The following is a 19,692-nucleotide window of genomic DNA, read 5'->3' as shown; positions in this document are numbered from 1 at the left end:
ACTTTCAGGGTAAGAAAACCGTTGGCTAAATTCAGCATAACGGAAGCAGGACATAACCTATCCCAGATAACCCATTGATAGCAGGGAGGGCACCTTAAATGGTATTTTTTTGTTAAGACCTGGAGGAACCTCACTGCAATCAGCCTGCATAAACTGATGGATGTCAGGGAGGCAAGCCTCCCTAGCCAGTCACTTACCGTTCAGCTCAGGAGGCAGGTAAAGGTGGTAAGTGCTGTAGATGTCATTGGACATCTGGAGCTGGAGCTTGGTGTGTTTCTTCAGGAGTTCAGCTATGTTCTCCTCCTGGAAGGGTGTCTTCTCCAGAATCACCACAGCATCTGTCCCGTCACCAGAAGCGCTGTTCACCTAGAGAAATAAGAACAATAAGAGTTGCCTTACTGGCTTGAACCAAGGAACCTGAGGCCATCCAGGTGTTGTTGGAATTCCAACTCCCATCAGCCCAGGCAGTACAGTCAATGAAGGGAAGGGCCGTAGCTCAGTGATAGTGCATTTGTTTTTCACACAGAAGGTCCCGGGTTCAATCCCCAGTATCTCTAGGTAGGGCTGGGAAAGACGCTTGTTTGAAATTCTGGAGAACTACTGTTGAACACTGCAGACACAGTGTATGATCCTGTTCTATGTGGCCAAAGAAGTGAGCCCAAGGAGTAATAAGGGAAAGTCAGTATCCTTACCAAAGTAGTTTCACTTTCCATTCTTACTCCACTTTTTGACTTACACCTGAATTGGACACCACTCTGTTTCCAACCATTGCTGGTCAGATGAACTTGGAAGCTCAAGGCACCAATGTCATTCCCTGTTTTAACCCAGCAAGTGGTAATTAATAGGATGATGCCTTTTGGCCACTGGAGGTCCTATTCAGCTATTAGTCATTTAATTTTCTGCGTCACCCTTCTCCAAGGAGCTCAGAGAGTTCCATGGCTAAGTGGGGGGGGGGGGAACCAAGGCCTCCTTGGTCCTAGTCCAACTACTCTTATCAACTACACCACCCTGGCTCTAAAGCAGGCACTCCCAAACTGCAGCCCTCCAGATGTTTTGGCCTGCAACTCCCATGATGCCTAGCTAACAGGACCAGTGGTCAGGGAAGATGGGAATTGTAGTCCAAAACATCTGGAGGGCCGAAGTTTGGGGATGCCTGCTCTAAAGCATCATGACAACCACTGATGAACCCATTCTCTGTGAAATAGTCTCATCATTTCTTAAAAGCCATCAAAACTGATGACTGCCGCTACATCTAGTTCAGGGTGTGCCATATCCAGAATCACTAGAAAGAGCCAAGAGGAAATCGGGACCTTTCCTTAGAACTAGTTCTGCTGTCACAAGATGATGTCGACATGAAGAGAATGGTGTTTGTGCACATCCAGCTGAGCAGAACTGCAGGACAAAGGGGCATGCTTAGTCCCACCAACTTTCTATGAGTAAACCTGCATCCATACTGCAAGGCCCTACTTTATCATGAGGGACTGATGGCTACAAACGCAGCCTAAATGTGGGTTGTTGCCAGGCAGCAAATGGGGATGGAAAAGAAACAGTGCCATTGCTTCACATTAGGAGGTGTGTGTGTGAGAGAGAAAAATGGGATATATCGTATTTTTCGCTCCATAGGACGCACCTAGTTTTTAGAGGAGGAAAACAAGAAAAAATTTTTTTGCCTTCTTGAATTGTCCTAGGCATAGCAGCCAACTCCTGGAAGCCTAGGTGCCTTTGCCCCCCATTAAATATTTGAGGAAGCTTCTTTTGGATCAGCTCAAAGTTGTGCAGCTTTTTTTGCAAATGGGAAAAGCACCGTTTTGGGGGGGGGGGTCAGCTCAGAGTTGTGCATCTTTTTTGCAAAGGGGGGAAAGCTCCATTTTTAGGATCAGCTCAAAGTTGCTGAGTTTCCTTGCAAAGGGGAAAAATCCTGTTTTTATGGGGTTCAACTCACAGTTCTGCAGCTTCTTCTAAAGGAAAGGAAAGGGACCCATTTCTACAGTTTCCAGACAGATAATCTAATCAGCCAGTCACATGTCTCCCTCTGCAGACAACATTTGAGGCCTAGGCAAGGGGCCGGGAAGGGAGCTCGCTCTCTTATCTCCCTCCCTGATCTCTTGCAATCAGCTGCTGAGCAGGTTCCTTTCAGCTCATTTCCTCTTGTTAGCCTTTAGCTCAGGCATCCCCAAACTGTGGCCCTCCAGATGTTTTGGCCTACAACTCCCATGATCCCTAGCTAACAGGACCAGTGGTCGGGGGAGATGGGAATTGTAGTCCAAAACATCTGGAGGGCCAAAGTTTGGGGATGCCTGCTTTAGCTCTTTCTCAAAAAACACACAACAACAATCTGCCTTTAGCCCCTGGGCTATTCGGCTCCAGGGACCATGTATTTGCTCCATAAGACGCACAGACATTTCCTCTTACTTTTCAGGAGGAAAAAAGTGCCTTATGGAAAGAAAAATAAGGTAGTGGATGAATGGAACTGATTGATGACATTTCACACACATTAGTCAAGTTTGTACAATCAAATTATGGCTTATTAAGCATGAGCTTCGCGGAACAAGACCCAGGAAGTTGCATTTCACCACAGCTTCCCATTAGTATGATTCACGGCTTCCAAACACACCAGGATCCAGAAGCCAAGGGAGGGAGCAATGGGGGAAGCAAGCAAGCTGGAGCATAATTTACCGTACTAAGAATCTGAAGCAGGCCATCACATGGGTCATCCCAATCTTTACAAGAGCCCTCTACAAGTGCAACGAAGATGCCTGGGATCCACAGGACTGTAGGAAGCTGCCTTCTATAGAGTCAGACCATTGATCCATTTATTTTAGAACTGTCTACACTAGGGGCAGTAGATGTGTTGCCTTCCCATTATTGTGGACTCCAATTCCCATCGTCAGGGATGCTGAGCGCCCAACAACATTTGAAGAGCAACAGGCTCCTCATCCTTTCCCAGCGGCTTAAAGTGAGCTTCTAGGAGGTGGGGGCTGATTAGGATGGATGGACATGTGTCATAAGGTTCCAAATTCCTATACTATACAGGGATGCAACCTGGTGGGGACACAGATAGACTGCAACACTTTGTTGCAGGTCCCACTTACATCTATTAAATCTGACCTTGGCTGTTCCAACGCACACACATTATCTGCTGCTGCTGGTGCCTTCTAACTCTGGTTTATTGATCCTCCACACCTTGAAAAGTTTCCCCTCCTCCTCCCCACCCTGAATTTGACCTAGAGAGTCTAATCCATTTTCAAGTCCTTTCGAAAAGCCATTCATCTAGAATTTACATGCTACTTGGAAATTATAGAGATGCCGTGCAATTTCCTGACACTTCATCATGTGCCTTGGCTATCTGGGAAGAGGATTTACAGAGGACAATAAAAGAACTAACCCAACTGTATACCCCCGCCTGCACGGAAGAACCTGCCTCCTGAACACTGTACAGCTGTAAACGGTGAATTAAAAGAGTACTTGCAAATTTCCCATTTTTATGGCCTCCTAAGTGACAACTCCATCCATCTTATTTACAGCATTTCAGTTAACTGCTAGTTTGCAATTCAATTCCACTTTAAACACTAAACATGAAAAACTGATCTCCAGGCTAAAAGCAATAGATATGCTAATAAGAAAAAAATAATCTAAGCTTCAAGATAGGTATCTAGTGCTTTTGTTAGGTGGAACAATGCAACCTGTACCCCCTTCCACACACAGTCCCCCCTCCTGCACTGCACAGTATAATAAGATTGCCCTCTAAACCTCTCATTTATTCCTGGCTGCCAAACCCAGAAGGCTGCCGAACCCGATCCAGTTCCTGAATTTCAACAGCAGCCACAACTGGGGAAAGATGCTTGAAAGGCAGTGCACACAGAGATTTAGAGATGCTTGAAAGGCAGTGCACACCCAGATCAGGATCAGACTGACCAGTACCTTTGTGGGTGGCTTTCCTCTGTGTGAAGCCTGGCTTATTTGCATGAGCCATCCTGAAGTACTTGCTCTGAAATAGTAGCACATCTGTTCTGTCTTCCGCAGCAACTGCTAAGGGTAAAAACAGAACAGGTGGATCTGGGGAGGACGGAGGCTGGTGAGCGAATGGATAGCCCTAGGGAACCTTTTGATCCTCTCCAATATTACGATGATCACAGTTCCTCTTCCACCTCTTTCTGGTGCCCATAGAACAGGAGTAGGAAACCTTCTTGTCTCTATGGCAGGCTGCCTACCTGTCAAAATGAGCCTGAAGTTGAGACTTCAATGCACCATGTGCACTCAATCCAGCAGGCTGTGCTTCTACAGATCACTGGCTGGTGGGCAGTACAGCCAAAGCCTGTTTTCCCTTGTACTTTAAGGCTCCCGGCTGGCATCCAAATCTCCACTATGCCAGGTATGAGGCAGGTTTAGGAAAAAGAGCCTTGTAGGCCAGGCTATTCTTGCATCCTTGTAATAGGATGTTCCCCTTTCTTTGGATGTTGCAGACAGAGTATGTACAGTATTCCACATCTACTTCATTGCAAATACAGTGGTATCTCGAGTTACAAACGCCTCAGGTTACAAACACTTCAGGTTACAAACTCCGCTAACCTGGTAAAGTTACCTCGAGTTGAGAACTTTGCCCCAGGATGAGAACAGAAATTGTGTGCCGGTGGTGCAGCAGCAAGAGGCCCCATTAGCAAAAGCATGCCTCTAGTTAAGAACAGTTTCAAGTTAAGAACGGACCTCCGGAACGAATTAAGTTCGTAACTAAAGGTACCACTGTATGTAAGTGGTTTATAATATGTTTATAATAAATATGGTAAAAAATGAGAAAGAAAATATTTTTGCATCCAAATTCTGGGGCCTATATAAAGTGTGCTCCCTAGCCTTTGCAAATGGGTTGGAAATCAGTTAAAAATTTAGAGAGTGAAGAAGATAACGTTGCATCTCTGCCCTGACCACAGCAGATGAGGATTCCCTTCTGTCATTATCCACTCATTATCACAGAGATAAGTACCCACCATAAAAAAGAGTTAATATTATAATAACCACAGCTATAATTCTACAAATTCCAATTATAACTTATTACCCATGATGGCAATAACCATAATCGGTGTTGCTGCGTGACCACATAAAAACCAGTGGTGTTCAATTATACTAGTGCCACTTATCTTAGTGCTACTAAACAAAGTACACAGGGTCTCAGAGCTCCATAGCTTCTCTAAGTAAAGTTTTATTGAAAAGTAGTTTTATTTATGAAGGAACAAGGGGTGGCGGTGGTGGGTGGAATACCTCTGAAACACCTTTGAGTTCTTATGCGCTAGCATCAGATTTGTAAGTAGCAGCTCCTAACAACTGAATCAGCATTTCACATTTGTAAGCACAAAGATAACATTCATTGGTGCCTGGTCAACCAGGGTACTGGGATTTTCCACAACCCTTATCCACAGGAGGTAAAGATGATCACTACCTTACAATTGCTATCATTTTAGATGATTAGGACTTTGGTGTGGTTCTATTTTGAAATACTTCCTGCATTTATTATTTATTATTTTCATTATTATTTTCGTATAAGAAATATCAAAAGGTGGCATACAACCTAAAAAGACAGTATTGCCACAGTAAAAAATATTTAAAATGTCAAATGTTTAGCCTATGTGTGTCTCTGGCAATTTATCCTCTTTACAAATGTGCCTATGGGCCCTGAAAGGTTGACAGCACATGTCATTATCTATGTCCGACAGTTTACATTTTATACCGTATCCTGAATGCATTTAGTTATATTTCAAGGTACCACTCTCCGTACAAATATGCCCCAGGGCAGTTTATTATGAAAAAATATAATACTATACAATCACACCAGGCAAAAGCATTACTCTTCTCCTGGGCCTTTGGCTATTTAAACAATCTATGGCCTTTTAAAACTGTGTATGTATGGGGATATTGTTTTTGTTTGTTATTACGGTATGCATATTTGCGTTTTTATATTGTAAACTGTCCTGAGATCTTCAGATGAAAGGCGGTCTAGAAATAAATAAATAAATAAATAAATAATAATACCAAAATACCCCAAACAGGATCAAACATATACACACATTTCAAGTTCACTGTAGCGCACTGGCTACACTGTAAAAATACTTGGCGTGTGTGAATGTTTGTAGTATCTCATAATCCGCACCGGCGCTATTATAATTTTCATGCAGGGAGATCTCTGTGAGATCAGGAAGGTTGTATGCATAGAAAAAACAACTTTATGTTTACTCACAAAAAAGTCACCTACTTTATGCAAGGGTATAAATTTGGCACCCGGGGGCTCCTTTGGAAGTAAGGGCAGGATATGATAAATGCAATAAAATAAAAATAAGCACAGCATCCTCTTAGAAAATAAAATTGTCAAATTTCTCAACCTCCCCCCCTTTTGGCACAGTCCACTTTCCCACGGCTTCCCCTGGAGATAAAGAATGGGATCTTCCTAAAGAGGTGGGGTAAAATAGTGCCGTTACTTCTAGCCCCGCCCCTTGAATTTGATTGGCCCTCAGCGGCTCCAGAACCAAACGTTACTACCTGTCCGTGAAGAAAGATGGCCTTGTCGCGCGCAGACTCCCTAAGCACTTTGCGCACGGAGATCTCAGCCAAGGGGAAGGTGCCAGCGCCGGGGCCTTCACTTTGGGACTCGGTGGTCCCGTTCTCTCCATCTTTCGCCTCACGCTTTCGCTTAGCGCTAGGGGACTCCGCCATTTCTCTAAAACCTGTTGGCGCGCATGCGCTGTGGTCTCGAACTCTTCCCGCGCTCGCTCGACTATGGAGCGTCAGGGCGGGCAACTCCCTCTGCTGGCAGGGAGGTCTCAACTACCAGGGGTGGTGGAGAAAGGGGCTTTACCAAGTCATTGTACGCATGCGTTAGAGTGCGGTAACATTCCTAATGTAGATGCAGGAAAGGGTGGAGCTGAAATCCAATGGTATGCACGTAGAACTTCAGGGCCACTTTAGGCACTTTTCAAAACTTCTGAGCTGGGCAGGAAATAACAGCGGTACATAAACAAAAATCTCAGGATCTAATTGTGTGTTCAGATTATTTGCATGCAGAAGCCTTGAGTTTCATCGGTTTGTGAGCAGGCGCTTTGTGATTTGAAATTATTAAAGCAAAACTAATCCATGCAAACTAAAGAGTTAGGTTGATTTTTACCGCTATCTTTTTTGGGGGATAGAGGCAGTGCTGCTATCCAAATCACCATTAGGCTAGGTTCCGTGTTTTTCTAAGCTGTTTTCAAAAAGCAGCTCTCACTTCTGTCCAGGAAAGACCAAATTTTGCAGGCAGATTCAAACGAGAAGCCACAAACTCCATACAGTGGTACCTCGGAATCCATCCCAGAAGTCCATTCAACTTCCAGAAACCAAGGCGCGGTTCCGATTGGCTGCAGGAAGCTCCTGCAGCCAATCGGAAGCTGCGCCGGACATTCGGGTTCCAAAGAAGGGTTGCAAATCGGAACACTCACTTCCAGATTTGCAGCATCAGGGAGGCAAAATGTCCGATTGGCAAGCTATTTGTCAACCAAGGTACGACTGTACATACATTCCTGGTCGATCTAGTCTAGCATCCTGTTCTCATCAGATGAGCCCATCAGGTGCCTATGGGAAACCAGAAGGCAGTATCTGTGCAGGAGCACCACTTGTGATTCCCAGCAACTTGCATTTAGAGGCATACTAAAGTAGGGGAAGAACATAGTCATCCTAGCTAGTTACCCCTATTTTCCAATAATTTATTGAATCCCCGTTTAAAGTTACCACTGCGTCTTGTAGGAGCGAATTCTATCGCTTTAAATAATGTATTGTGCATGAAGAACTACCTCTTCTAACATTCAGCTTCATTGGATGACCCCAGGTTCCGGTTTCAAGGTGGCAAGTCTCTCCACTTTCTTTAGCATCTCTGCTGTATTCTGTGGTACAAGATTCTTCCTTACCACCCATATCCCTTGGGCATTGGATTAAGAACAATAATTTTCAAATTTCTTTTGGAATTTATTTCTTAAATTTCCAAATCGTTTCCATCCCCCTAGGAGTCTTGCTTTCTTATCAGGACAAACTACACTGCAACCCCTGCATATCTACTCAGAAAGCAGCTTGCAGATAAATTGGTATAGGACTGGATCCTTAATTTCATGCAACACGCAGTACAACCATATGCACGTTTTGTTGTGTCCAACAGGACTTACTCCCTAGAATTTCAATGGTACCGCATTTATATGTTGTCTGAATTTTCTTCACAACCTGGACCACCACCCTGAAATAAATAAATGGTAAGCCCACCTGGGACCGTAGAGTGAAGAGCGAGTAATAAATAGTAAGTACACTATGGATTGCAGACTACGTGCCAGCTTTTTAAGAGTTGCACACAGCCAGAACTTCTAGTGCATCATATAGAACTGTCCTCTCCAGGGATCCCATTGACCATGAATTAGTACAGGGAGGAGGAGGGAAGGATTTTATCCCTCTATCTCCATGGTGAACATCCTGTTTGCCAATAGTAGGCAGGTAGAGTGGCACGCAATTCAATAAAAGTGCCAATGAAGAGTACTGTAAACTGAAATCAGTTCCAAGTCACACAAGTCACAATGCACTCAAAGCGCAATCTGTGGACATATTAGCTGATCTGTTCATTCATAATTATTTACATGTAACATGCAACACGTTTACAGTCCGTGTACACCGTTGCTTATCTGTACCAATAAAGAAAGATGTATTCCTTTGCACAAACAATTATACATGTGTACAGAAGAGCCTGTAGCTGCATTCAGTATAATGCAGGGTCCCCAAACTACGGCCCCCGGGCCGGATGCGGCCCAATCGGCCTTCCGTTCCGGCCCGCGACGACCCCCGCCGCCCGCTGCCGCCGCCCGCTCTCACGGCGCGCGGCGCAGCGACGATCTAAAAAACCGGCAAAAAATCGCCGAAAATCCTTTGTGCGCATGCGTATGGGCCTCTCCCGACCCGGAAGAGGTCATTTCTGGTGCACTTCCGGGTCGGGGGAGGCCCATACGCATGCGCACAAGCGATTTTCGGCGATTTTTCCCCCGCGCGTGTGCGTGTGCGCATGCGCATGGGCGCACACTCCCCCGCCCTCCGGCCCGCTGCGCGCGCACTCCCCTGCCCTCCGGCCCACTGCGCGGTCGGCGCGGCGGGCACCGGCCCACTGCGCGGTCGGCGCGGCGGGCACCTGTGTGCACAAGCCTACAGACTTAAAAGGGTTGGTGTGTTGCGTTGTCTCTGTCATTTATAGTTGCTCCAAGGGTTTAACTGGGCCAGTGATGAATTAGAACAGGGTGGGTGGAGGAGGTTTGAAATAACTGCTGGATCTGAAGAGTTTGGTGCCTGAAATCACGTGACATTCCAACAAGGTTCCTTAGTTATAAGAGGGAAATCTGGGCTGTTTTTAAGCCAGTCGGAAGCTCTGTGGGAGAATCACCAGAACTACATTCTGAAGTTTTGGTTTGTTTAAAGACTTTGATTTGCCTTGTCAAAAGATGAGGTTTCTACCGTTGCTTTCGGTATTACTCAGTGCTCCGTGTTACACAACGGCCTTCAACTCAGAGAAGCAAAAAGGAACCAAAACTGCTATGGTTTCATAAGGGTTGCTAAGCAAAATCATGTTAATGCGCCATGCTGTCCAGAACAACAGAGGACGACACTAAACGGTCTATTCCAAATACATTTACTTAGAGAAAAGTTAAGTGAATGAATTAAGTTTTGACTTAAACAAACAAAAATCACATTCTATAACATTACAAAAATAGGCACCGACAGCAAAAAGTCTGCCCTTATCTCTGCTTCTTGGCGAAGTGGCCTGCAAAACAAACTAAACATCCAAATAATACTTTGAGACACCCATTACATAGGCTGTAACAGGGATGGAGAACTTCTGGTGCTAGACTAGAGTCTTTGTCATCCTTGGCCACTAGCCATGAGGGCTGATGGGAGGTCCAACACCATCTGGAAGACCACAGGGTCCCCACTTCCTGGGCTAAAATTTGTAGCAGACGAGAAAATTGTTAAGTATTAGATGGAGTATTCACTTTCTTCCCACTCTATCCACTCACTGGCCGATTCATCCAGGTCATGTGGTAGGGAAGAAATGCAGAACGCAGCTTATTATTTTCATCCAAATTTGCATGTGGTGGATTGAAGGAGAGGTCAGAATAGATTAAACATGTCAGGGGTGGGGAATGTCAGGCCTGGGTGTCCCCAATGTGGCTCTCATCTCTGTTTGGCCCTAGAATTTGCTCCAGGCCACACCCCTCACAGCCTCTCCCTCACAGCCCATGTGTTTTTGCTTGGCTCAACTGTGTCCTTGAACTCTGATAATGCCCCTTTTATTGCCTGGATGGAGGACAGAGAGGGGTGTGTGGGAGAGTCTGCAGATACTAGCTTAAAGGTGATACAGTATTTTTGTTTATTGCTCCTCCCACTTTTTCCTCTGCCCTCGGCCATCATTAACACTTGGCCTTTAGAAGGCTTCCTAGAAGGGAATGTGGCCTTTGGGCTGCAAAGGTTTTCCCACCTATACAATCTTGAACAGCAGCATAAGGTCATTTGGTCTTGGTATATATCAGGGTGGTCCAACCTTTCATACCAACTGGGCTGCAAGGGTAATTTGACACATAACCGGCAGGTCACACACTGCCTTGTTGCATGGTGCAAGGAGGGTGAATGGAGCAAGGCCAAAAATTGACAGCCCTCTCCCAGCCCTCAAACTGCCTTTCCAATGCACTGGGCTTTGGAAAGGAGGTGCAAGGCAAGGCTCGGACAGGGTCCCAGAGCCCTCCTACCTCCTTCCCAAAGCTGGGAGAGTATGCTAACTACCCTTTGGGAAGGAGGCAGGAAGATGCTAGGACCCCGTCAGAGCCCTCCCGCCTTCCTTTGGGAAGGAAGCGAGAGGGGAGGGGGATCAAATGTTGCCGAAGGCTGCCAAAAAGGGCTTCGAGGGCCATGTGTGGCCCTCAGTCCACGTGTTGGACTGCCCTGGTGTACAGTGGTACCTCGACTTACAAAGGCGATCCGTTCCGCGGCGCTCTTCGCAAGTCGAATCCTTCGGTTGTTGAAGCATCCATTTTGTGCATGCGCGAAGCGAGATTTTGCGCTTCTGCGCATGCGCTGACCGCGCGCACCACTTCTGCGCAGGTGCAGAACATGCACGCGACGAAAAGACTTCCAGGTTTGCCGACTTCGTAAGTCGAAACCTTCGGAAGTCGAGTCATTCGGATGTTGAGGTACTGCTGTACGTATATGATAAAAGGCAAGTGGGGGAAAATGAATGTGCCTTCAACCCAAGCGTGATAGATAAGGTCCAAATTTCAGATACAATTTAGCAGTCAGGCCTATGATGAAACCTTGTGTCAGATAAGACTTCTTTCAAATTTCTGGCTAGTCACAACCTTTCTGGAGGGATTCTGGGGCAAAAATGGTAATCCTTCACCGAGGGAGATACAAACTTAAAAAAAGAAGAAACTCAAGTGTTTGCTTTCAGGGTTGAGAGAAGCTAAATTTGACACAATGAGAACCTGGTATCTACAATGGGCACAGAATTACTGTTGTGGCAAAGAGTGAGAAATTGGGGGATGAGAGGGAATGGAATGGAGTATCATAAAGGAGGGCAGGGCTGGAGCAGCTCACACTGCAATATTTTCCAGCACGGCCCAAGTGTTAATATTAGTGTCCCTATGGTTGTGGTGGGCAGAACTAACACTATCGTTCCAGTTAGGACTATCAGAGCATAAAGCACACCAGAATGGTAACCAGTTTGTGCTCTTTCCAGACTGTGAACTGCAAACTAGGATGGGATCTGCCCTTCAAAAGGTATGAGAGGCCAGGCCCACTAGAGAGAGAGAGCACCACGAAGACTTCTTCACCAATCCCAGTTGCACAACGAGGTGTTCCTTTGGCCCAGCCTTTATTTCTTCTGTTGCAGGATGTCCGGTTCGCCTATTCTGCTTTTGTTCTGACAGAGCTCCTGAAGATCTGAGAGAGACACAAAAGCTGTTAGGAGCTTTGAACCAGGCAGTTATGAAACCTCAGACAACCTTCACCCATTTATAAAAACTCCATGGTTAGCACCCAGTAAACAGGCATTGCTTTCTACCATTTTGCCACAAGCAGTTGCATCTACTAGCTTGCAGGGCTGTACGTAGGAAGTTGTCTTAAACCAAGGTGGAGCATTGCTTTCTTTAGCTCGGTACTGTCTACAAGGGACAGGGAACCTGTGGCCTTATCAATGCTGTTGGACTAAAACTCCCACCATCCCTGACCATTAGCCATACTTTTTTGAGTTCACGGCTCCCAACTACATTCTTTCTGCGGCAACCCTGTGGGGCTCAGGAGCCCAGCTATGTCACCTCTTGCCTGCAGAGCTGTCAGCCTCTCACCCTTTCTCGAACACCCTTCCTTGTGGAGTGTTCCCTCCTCTCCCATCTCCTTGGGAGTCCTCCAGGCAGCCGCTGCTGCCGCCCCTGGTCTCTGAGCTGCCCTCCTCCCTGGTCTCAAAGAAAGGTGCCTCCTCTCACTGGGACTTGTCTGTCCATTCCCAACAGCAAGGGCTGGTGGACTGGCTGGCTGGGCTCCCTCAACCACTTGCTTGCTTACTGTGAGGGGCCGCTTCAGCTCCTGGCAATCAGACTCACCCACCCCCAACCAGCCCCAGAGACACCATTCGCCTGGGGAGCTTGTAGCCAGAGCTGGTACAACAAACAGCTGTGCAAGCCTTTGGGAGGCAGAGACACAATAAGGCATTTGGGGGGGGAGGAAAGAAGGACAGAGGCCAGTGTTGCCCACAGCACCCCTGACCATCATTCAAGGCACCCCAGGGTGCCACAGCACATTGGTTGAAAACCACTGATGTATTCCATAAGGTTAGTTACCTGGTAAAACAGGAAATTAAGGGTGAGAGTTCTGGGCAAAGTGAAAGTGCTGGTTTTGCCATAAAGGCTTTAGTGACTCAGGGCCACAATACCTCAAGGACCGCCTCTCTCCATATAAACTGGCCCGGACTCTGCAGTTATCATTTGAGGCCCTTCTTCATGTGCCTCCTCAACATGGGGTCCGAAGGGTGGCAACACAAGAATGGGCCTTTTCTGCAATAGCTCCCCGTTTGCAGAATCCTCTCCCCAGGGAGGTTCGACTGGTGCCTACGTTATGATTATACATCTTTCAGCACCAGGCAAAGACATTCCATTACAACCAGGCCTTTGGCTAACAAACATCCTATATCCTTTTGAATGTGTTTGTGGGAATGGGTGGAAGAAGGGTAGTTATTGTTTTGTAGGGTTTTTGTTTGTTTGTTTCTTGCTTCTTCTTATGCATTTTGTGGTTTTATCTTGCGTTTTTATGTTGCGAACCGCATAATTTAATAAAACAATAAATTTAGCCACCAGACTGGAATGCTGAGAAAGGGGCAGCTGAGGCAGTTATGACGGGGGGGGGGAGAATAGGACTGTCAGACCAGCAAGGAATAAGAAAGTATGGTTGTGAATTTGTGGAGTACAACCGATGCGCTGTCAGGCTTCAGGGAATCAGCTTCTCCACACACACCCCGTGGCAGTAGATAAGCAGGACAAAGGAAAAGGAGTCTTCTTACCAGTTAGAAACTTTAATGATCACAGCGAGAGAACTAAGAACCCATCTACTAGGAATGGCGGTGCTCCCAACTAAGAATTCCACCCCCTTATGTCCCTATCATCCACGTCACTCCTACATCTTGTAACCCGAGCTTGTACCCTCTGTGCTTTCTGTTCTGCCACTTTCTCAGCTCTTTTTGACCTCGGGGAAAGCGGATGAATGCTTTCCAGAGACAGTGAATCTGTTAACACACACACTCTCTCTCTCCCAGTCTTTATTCTCCTTGCTGTTCCCCATCCAGTATTTCCCAGCTTCTGCCTTCTGAACTGTGCCCCTCTGCAAACCACTGTTCCAAATCCATACTGTCCTCCTGCTCCTGGGAAGATTCAGGATCCTGATCAGGAGCAGGGGGAGGCTCCCACTGTTCTTCCTCAGTACAGCCCTCCTCAGCACGGTTCCTGACATGCACCCACAGAAGTGGTTAAGCTGCTAAGAAACCCTCTCTTACTTACAGCGCAGCACCGTCTCTCTGATTTGCCTGAAGCTGGTATCTTGGAGCGTTACGCTGATGTAATAGAGGCATCGGAGCTCCCGGGGATAGTCTTTGCGGTCCATGTCCTTCAGCACCGGTATGGTGCGCCCGTTTGCCATGGGCGCCTCCGTCAAAGCGTGGTGCATTTGGTAACGGCACCAGGGATCCTTGAGGAAGTTGGGTGTAATGAGCAGCACCCAGCAGTGGCTGTTCTGGACGGCGTCGCACAGCTCCGTGACGATGGCACCCCCCGGAGCAGAGTCCCGGGGCTGAAGAAAGCAACGGAAGTGTTCCGGCTGGCTCTCTAGGTAGGAGACCAGCTCCTCCACAAACCCAAGGTCGCCCTCGTTGTGGCAGATGCACACGTCATACAACTTGTTCCAGCGGGCGCTGCCTGAAATGCTCACACTTACCTGAGAGGCAGAGGGCACCTGTTTGGGGCTGGCTGTCAAGTTGCTTGTTGGGGTGCTGGAACTACTCAACGGAGGAGGTGAAGGCGAATGTTTAGAAATATTGTTCAAGTGGCATTTTGTGGAGCTGGAAGTGTTCCTGGACTTCTGCAGAAGTGCCTTGAACCAGCCTGTAAAGTCACCAATTCAGAATCAGGCTAAATTGAACAGCAGCCAGCAGAGAGAGATCTAACCAAGACAGGTCCATGTAATGGTTTTAATTCTTTGATCAACCAGTCATTTCATGGATCGTTTTGCCCTTTCTTTATGGTATTTTACATTTTATTGTTAATATCGTTGTACACTATGTTACACTGTATGACTTGGTGGTCTTAGTGTGTGTACACACAGAGATAGAAAACAAACACAGATACAGTGGTACCTCGGTTTAAGAACAGTCCAGTTTAAGAACGATTTGGTTTACAAACTCCGCAAAACCGGAATTAGTGTCTTGGTTCAAGAACTTTACCTCGGTCGAAGAAAGGAATCCAAACGGTGGAAGGGCCCCGGCGGTGGGAGGCCTCATTAGGGAAAGCACGCCTCGGTTTAAGAACGGTTTTGGTTTAAGAATGGACTTCGGGAATGGATTAAGATCATAAACCGAGGTACCACTGTACACACAAAATGAGTTTGACATACTGACCTGCCATCCCAATAGCAAGACTATCTTCTAGGGATGGACTGATCAGTTCTGGCTCGCAGCCGTTTTGCGTGTATTCATTCACAAGGCTGTTCCATTCCGTTTCTGCATCGATCTGTAATTTTTAAAAAAGCACAAAAATTATCATTATTTCTGTTCATGCTTTAACCAAAAGTTAGAATTTTTGTATGCTATTTTCATTATTATATGCCCTTTGATGTGCACTTGATCTCGGTATATGAGTTTTTATATGCCTGTGCTCCAGAACTGCATTGCAAAATTCAAGGAAGTGTGAATTTTGAAAGGTGCCTGGGTTTTGATCTGCGCCCTATTTCAGATAGTGACATTTAGGTAGGTTTGCCTTTAAATGTGACCTGAATCAAATTTCTCCCCATCACTATTCAAAGCAGAACTTTATTGTTTGTCTAAATCTCCCACCCCACCAAACCAGCTACTTGAGCCAATTTCTACATCAGGGATGGGCAACCTGTGGCAGTAGGGCTGCCCTGGCCCAGTTTCAAAAGACCCCTGGAAGCAATCAGTTCAGACCTGAACTCTTGGAAGACAGTGAGCTAATTCATCTAGTTCACTGGGCAGGGAAGAAAAGGGTAGGCGGGGAGAAAAAGATCTGGCCCCACCCACAGTTGTCTTTGGTCCGCCCACTGCCACCACATGGCTCCCTCAGGTCCTCAACAGGCTTGCCCTCTGACCTACACAAAAAGGAGCCTGCAATAAGGGTGGGCAGTATACTGCAACCTATGGATTATCGTTTGCTGTCAGGTCATTTTTAGTACAGACATATGGAGTGTGTGTCAATTCCCAATTTTCTGTTTTAGACTTCCAATTGCAGAGAAGAGTGTACTGCAATAAAGTCTAAAGATTCAGGGGGGAAAGGCAAATTATAAGCCCTACACCTCTCCGAACTAGCAAAGCAGCTTGATATTTAAAAAATAAATACTGTATCATAAACCAAAATCTTAACAACTCACAAACAAATACACTCAATAAATCCTACATGCCCACATTCCTGTTTACTCAGCATCCAGCATGCTCCCATTGCTGATTTGGGAAGAGGTGTGCCGTAGGATGGAAAGACATGGCTGAGCCAAAGAGGTTTTGCAAGCACCACCAATCAGCTGATCAGCACCACCTCCAAAGCACAGGACTCTGAAAGGGTGAAGATCAGCTGACTGCCAGTGCTTGCAAAGCACTGCCCAGCTAGTGGTACAAACTTCAACATGACGACCAGCTGGTTGTCAAGGCTTGCACAACTCTGGGAACCTTGCTTTGAGTGACAAAACTTTGTGGGCAAAAACAGGTTTGCCCGACATTATAACCTCAAGCGCATAATCCCACCCATCTGTCAAGCCTGGTCCAGGCAGCACCCAGTTCAACTCTAACCTAATTGAGGTGTCTTTCTGGATCAAAGGGCACATTTGAAAATCTGAGCAACTTTTTTGGACACCACAAAAAAACACATTTCGCAGAAGAAAAATTGATGATGCTCAGAAACCTGTCCCTCAGCGTGCTCTCAAACTAAAAAAACACAGGGGAAAAAGCATGCTGGACACCCCAAAGGCCAAAAAGCCACCCCCTTTTTTAAATGTGGGGGCAGGGGTCCTTGGGAAGAAACAATGTGGGAGTGGTATCTGAGGACAACATGATGGGGCCCCCGAGTCTGAATGCAGCAGAGCAGACTTACTTGGGTGTAGGTCTCACAGGCTGCAAACACATCATATATTTCAAACACGTGGCTTCCCCAAAGAATCCTGGGAAATGTAGTTCACCCCCAGAAAGATACAATTTCCAGCACCCGAAGCAAACTACAGTTCCCAGAACAGAAGTCATGTATGTAATTTATGTATGTGATTTATATGTAATTCGTATAATTTGAATTAATTAATTAATAATGTGTTTTAAATGCATGGTGTGCAGATGCAGCCTCCGTGGACCTAATTTTAGGCAAACATGCAGAGAATTGCAATGTTGTAAGATTTTAATTTTATGACTGTTATAAATCTGCTTCCAAGGGAAAGTTTAAAAACCCTTATCTAAATGGAAGTGCATCAGTTTGCATTCCAAGGCATACATTGGGGGGGGGGGCTAGTGGAGTTTTAGAACTGTGTACCCAAACTGCTGCAATCCGTTACAGTATTTCATAATTAAAGTCAACAGTAGTTTTGCTATATGGGGAAAAAGTAAGTGCTGCACCCAGATTTACCCCCATCTGGCTGCCTTATGTCACCATTCAATCTCAACCCTGAACTACTTCTGTTCCTTCTAAAAAAGGAACAGGCTCCCTCGCCCCCCAGCGTGGACCCGAATGTACACGACTACCGGTAATATCGGTGCATAGATTTCAGTGGGTCTGCTCTGAGCGGGTAGACTTTGAGCAGAACTTCGTTGGCTACAAGCCATTGGATTTGAACGGCGCGGTCTACGAATGTGTGGCACAAAGAATTAAAAAACTAAAAGCCAGGAAGAGAGGCCAAAATTGATTGGAGTCCTCCTCGCCCGCCTGGGCGCGGAAGGCAGCGCTTCCTCCTGCATTTTGCAACTTTATTTAGGAAGTACTGTACAGTAACTGCTCAAACCGCGGCTCTGCGGCCGCCTCGCCCCTCTTGCGTAGCGGAGGCATTGGCGAGAAACTGCGATCAGAAAGCGAGAAGAGGAGGATGGACCGGCAGCCGGAACCCTATGCAAGTTTACTCCGGAAAAAAAGGGCAGTCTAAATTCGATGAGGCGTACTCCCAAGCAGGGGTGCCAACTTGAATATGGAGGGGGGGGTGTAAACAACCCCTACCCTGCATAAATCGACGTGGTGCACGGACACCATTTGAATGACAATGCCAATACAATTGGGGAGCCTCGGCCCCCAGGAGTTGGCTCCTATGCTCCTATGCACAGCATCCTAACTAGCCGGATTAACCAACCTTTCCTTCTGAAAGTGAGTTCGGGGCACAGCGAAGCTGCGTAAATTCCTGCGCGATGGTCACAATTCGGCCCGGTTGCCTTTCCTTCTGGCGATCGTGGAACCGGGGCGAAGCAGATCCCCTCCGAAGTGGGCGCGCGCGATCGGTCTCTGCTGCCTCCGGAGGAACTCGCCTGGGCTACTTCCCTCTTCGCCTGGGTGCTAAGGACCTCTCGGGTGCCCCCTGACGCTGCTTTTTTTTTTTTTTTTGCAAGGAGGAGGATCTTGTGGCGCTTTGCAGGTTTTCCAGACTACTCGAAAGCGCTCAAACGCACGCCTACATGGAAGTAAACTCCGTTAAACTCGGTGGGACCTACTTCCGATAAAACACGCCCAGGAGACTGAACTGAAGGTTGCGATCCTCTATATCCATTTTTCTGGAAGTAGGCGGTCCACTGAACACAGTGACTTGGCGGACAAGCCTAACAATGCCTACTCAAATAAAAAAATTCCTTCAGTAGCACCTTAAAGACCAACTAAGTTTTTTATTTTGGTATGAGCTTTCGTGTGCATGCACACTTCTTCAGACGAAAGCTCATACCAAAATAAAAACTTAGTTGGTCTTTAAGGTGCTACTGAAGGAATTTTTTTTATTTTGCTTCGACTCAGACCAACACGGCTACCTGCCTGTAACTAATGCCTACTCAAAAGTAAGCCCTATTCAGTGTAGTTTTCTCCCAAGCAAATGGTGTTAGGGATTGCAGCCTTCCTTCTGAGTTAGCAGGTATAGAATTACACTACTGTATTGCTACGTATTTGCTATTCTTGGAAGTTCCGGGGCGATCACTAATTTAAATAAAAATTCCAGAGCAAAAAAACAACAGCACCTGAAAAGCGGTGCATTTCAATCGCCTTGCACCCCGCCTTTTTTGGGGTAGCATTTTAAAGCTCCTCTGGCATCGCTTCAGCCCCCTTTTCGGTGGTTAAGTCCAACCGGTTGCTGGGCATCTTTAATCAGAAGTACGTGCCAATGAGGCCAATTGGACCGGCCCCGATATGTGCTCTGGGCTGCAACTGCAAAGTCTGCAGCGGTGAAAAGAAATGGCAATCCTATTTTGTCTAGCGAATGGAAAAGAGTAAATTCCATTCCAGCATGTGATAATCTAACTCTCCCCCCCCCCACATCCCTCTTCATTGCATTCAAAAGACACGGGCTCTCTTTCACAAGAGACATTGAGGCTGCAAGTCTGCAGGCTAGATTCAGGAGTACAAAAACCTGTTGGGTATATGCAGTGGTATATTTCCTAGAAAAGCAGTTTAAGATCAAGTTGCCAAGGCTGCGATCCAGAGCACGCTTACCGAGGACTAAGGCTCCATTGAACTCAGCGGGACGTCCTGTCGCGTCACTGTGCCTAGGACTGGGGCAAAACCCCGATTTGCACGGCACGTGTGAATACTACTCATGCCCGATGACTCTCGAGTAACGGGCGGGAGCTCCGTTTATTTAACCAATTCAGAGTAATGGAGTATGCGGGAGGGGCAAAGGGTAGGGAGAGGCTGCAGTAGCAGGAAGTCACGCCCCAGAGTGACGGCG

General features: G+C 46.7%; 2 protein-coding genes across 4 annotated transcripts in view; both read right to left on the bottom strand.

The window, feature by feature from the left end:
• The window catches only part of DCPS (decapping enzyme, scavenger), a 62,325-nt gene extending 55,601 nt beyond the window's left edge, over positions 1 to 6,724 (bottom strand). For both annotated transcript variants that reach the window (XM_035139045.3, XM_088657677.1), the window contains exons 1-2: positions 6,526 to 6,724; positions 198 to 366 (exon numbers count right to left, since the gene is read on the bottom strand). In XM_035139045.3, the coding sequence (XP_034994936.1) occupies positions 198 to 366; positions 6,526 to 6,699 (343 nt within the window). In that variant the 5' untranslated portion in view covers positions 6,700 to 6,724. The remainder of the gene's footprint in view (positions 1 to 197; positions 367 to 6,525) is intronic.
• A 2,929-nt stretch (positions 6,725 to 9,653) lies between these two features.
• Positions 9,654 to 19,680, bottom strand: TIRAP (TIR domain containing adaptor protein). Of its 2 annotated transcripts, XM_035139910.3 has the most exons (5): positions 19,458 to 19,680; positions 18,121 to 18,435; positions 15,191 to 15,302; positions 14,079 to 14,678; positions 9,654 to 11,973 (listed from the first exon to the last, which is right to left on the bottom strand). In XM_035139910.3, exons 3-5 carry the CDS (start codon positions 15,195 to 15,197, stop codon positions 11,906 to 11,908), a joined length of 675 nt encoding a protein of 224 aa, XP_034995801.1. In that variant the 5' UTR covers positions 15,198 to 15,302; positions 18,121 to 18,435; positions 19,458 to 19,680; the 3' UTR covers positions 9,654 to 11,905. The 2 variants fall into 2 exon arrangements, with proteins under 2 accessions (XP_034995801.1, XP_034995802.1); XM_035139911.3 differs by lacking the exon at positions 18,121 to 18,435 and having other exon boundaries at positions 19,458 to 19,665.
• Positions 19,681 to 19,692: the final 12 nt, after the last annotated feature.

Source organism: Zootoca vivipara, chromosome 14 (genome assembly GCF_965207765.1).
Source record: "Zootoca vivipara chromosome 14, rZooViv2.hap1.1, whole genome shotgun sequence".
Taxonomy (NCBI): domain Eukaryota; kingdom Metazoa; phylum Chordata; class Lepidosauria; order Squamata; family Lacertidae; genus Zootoca; species Zootoca vivipara.
Note: the sequence above shows the minus strand (reverse complement) of the source record. Positions and strands in the feature narration are given on the sequence as shown.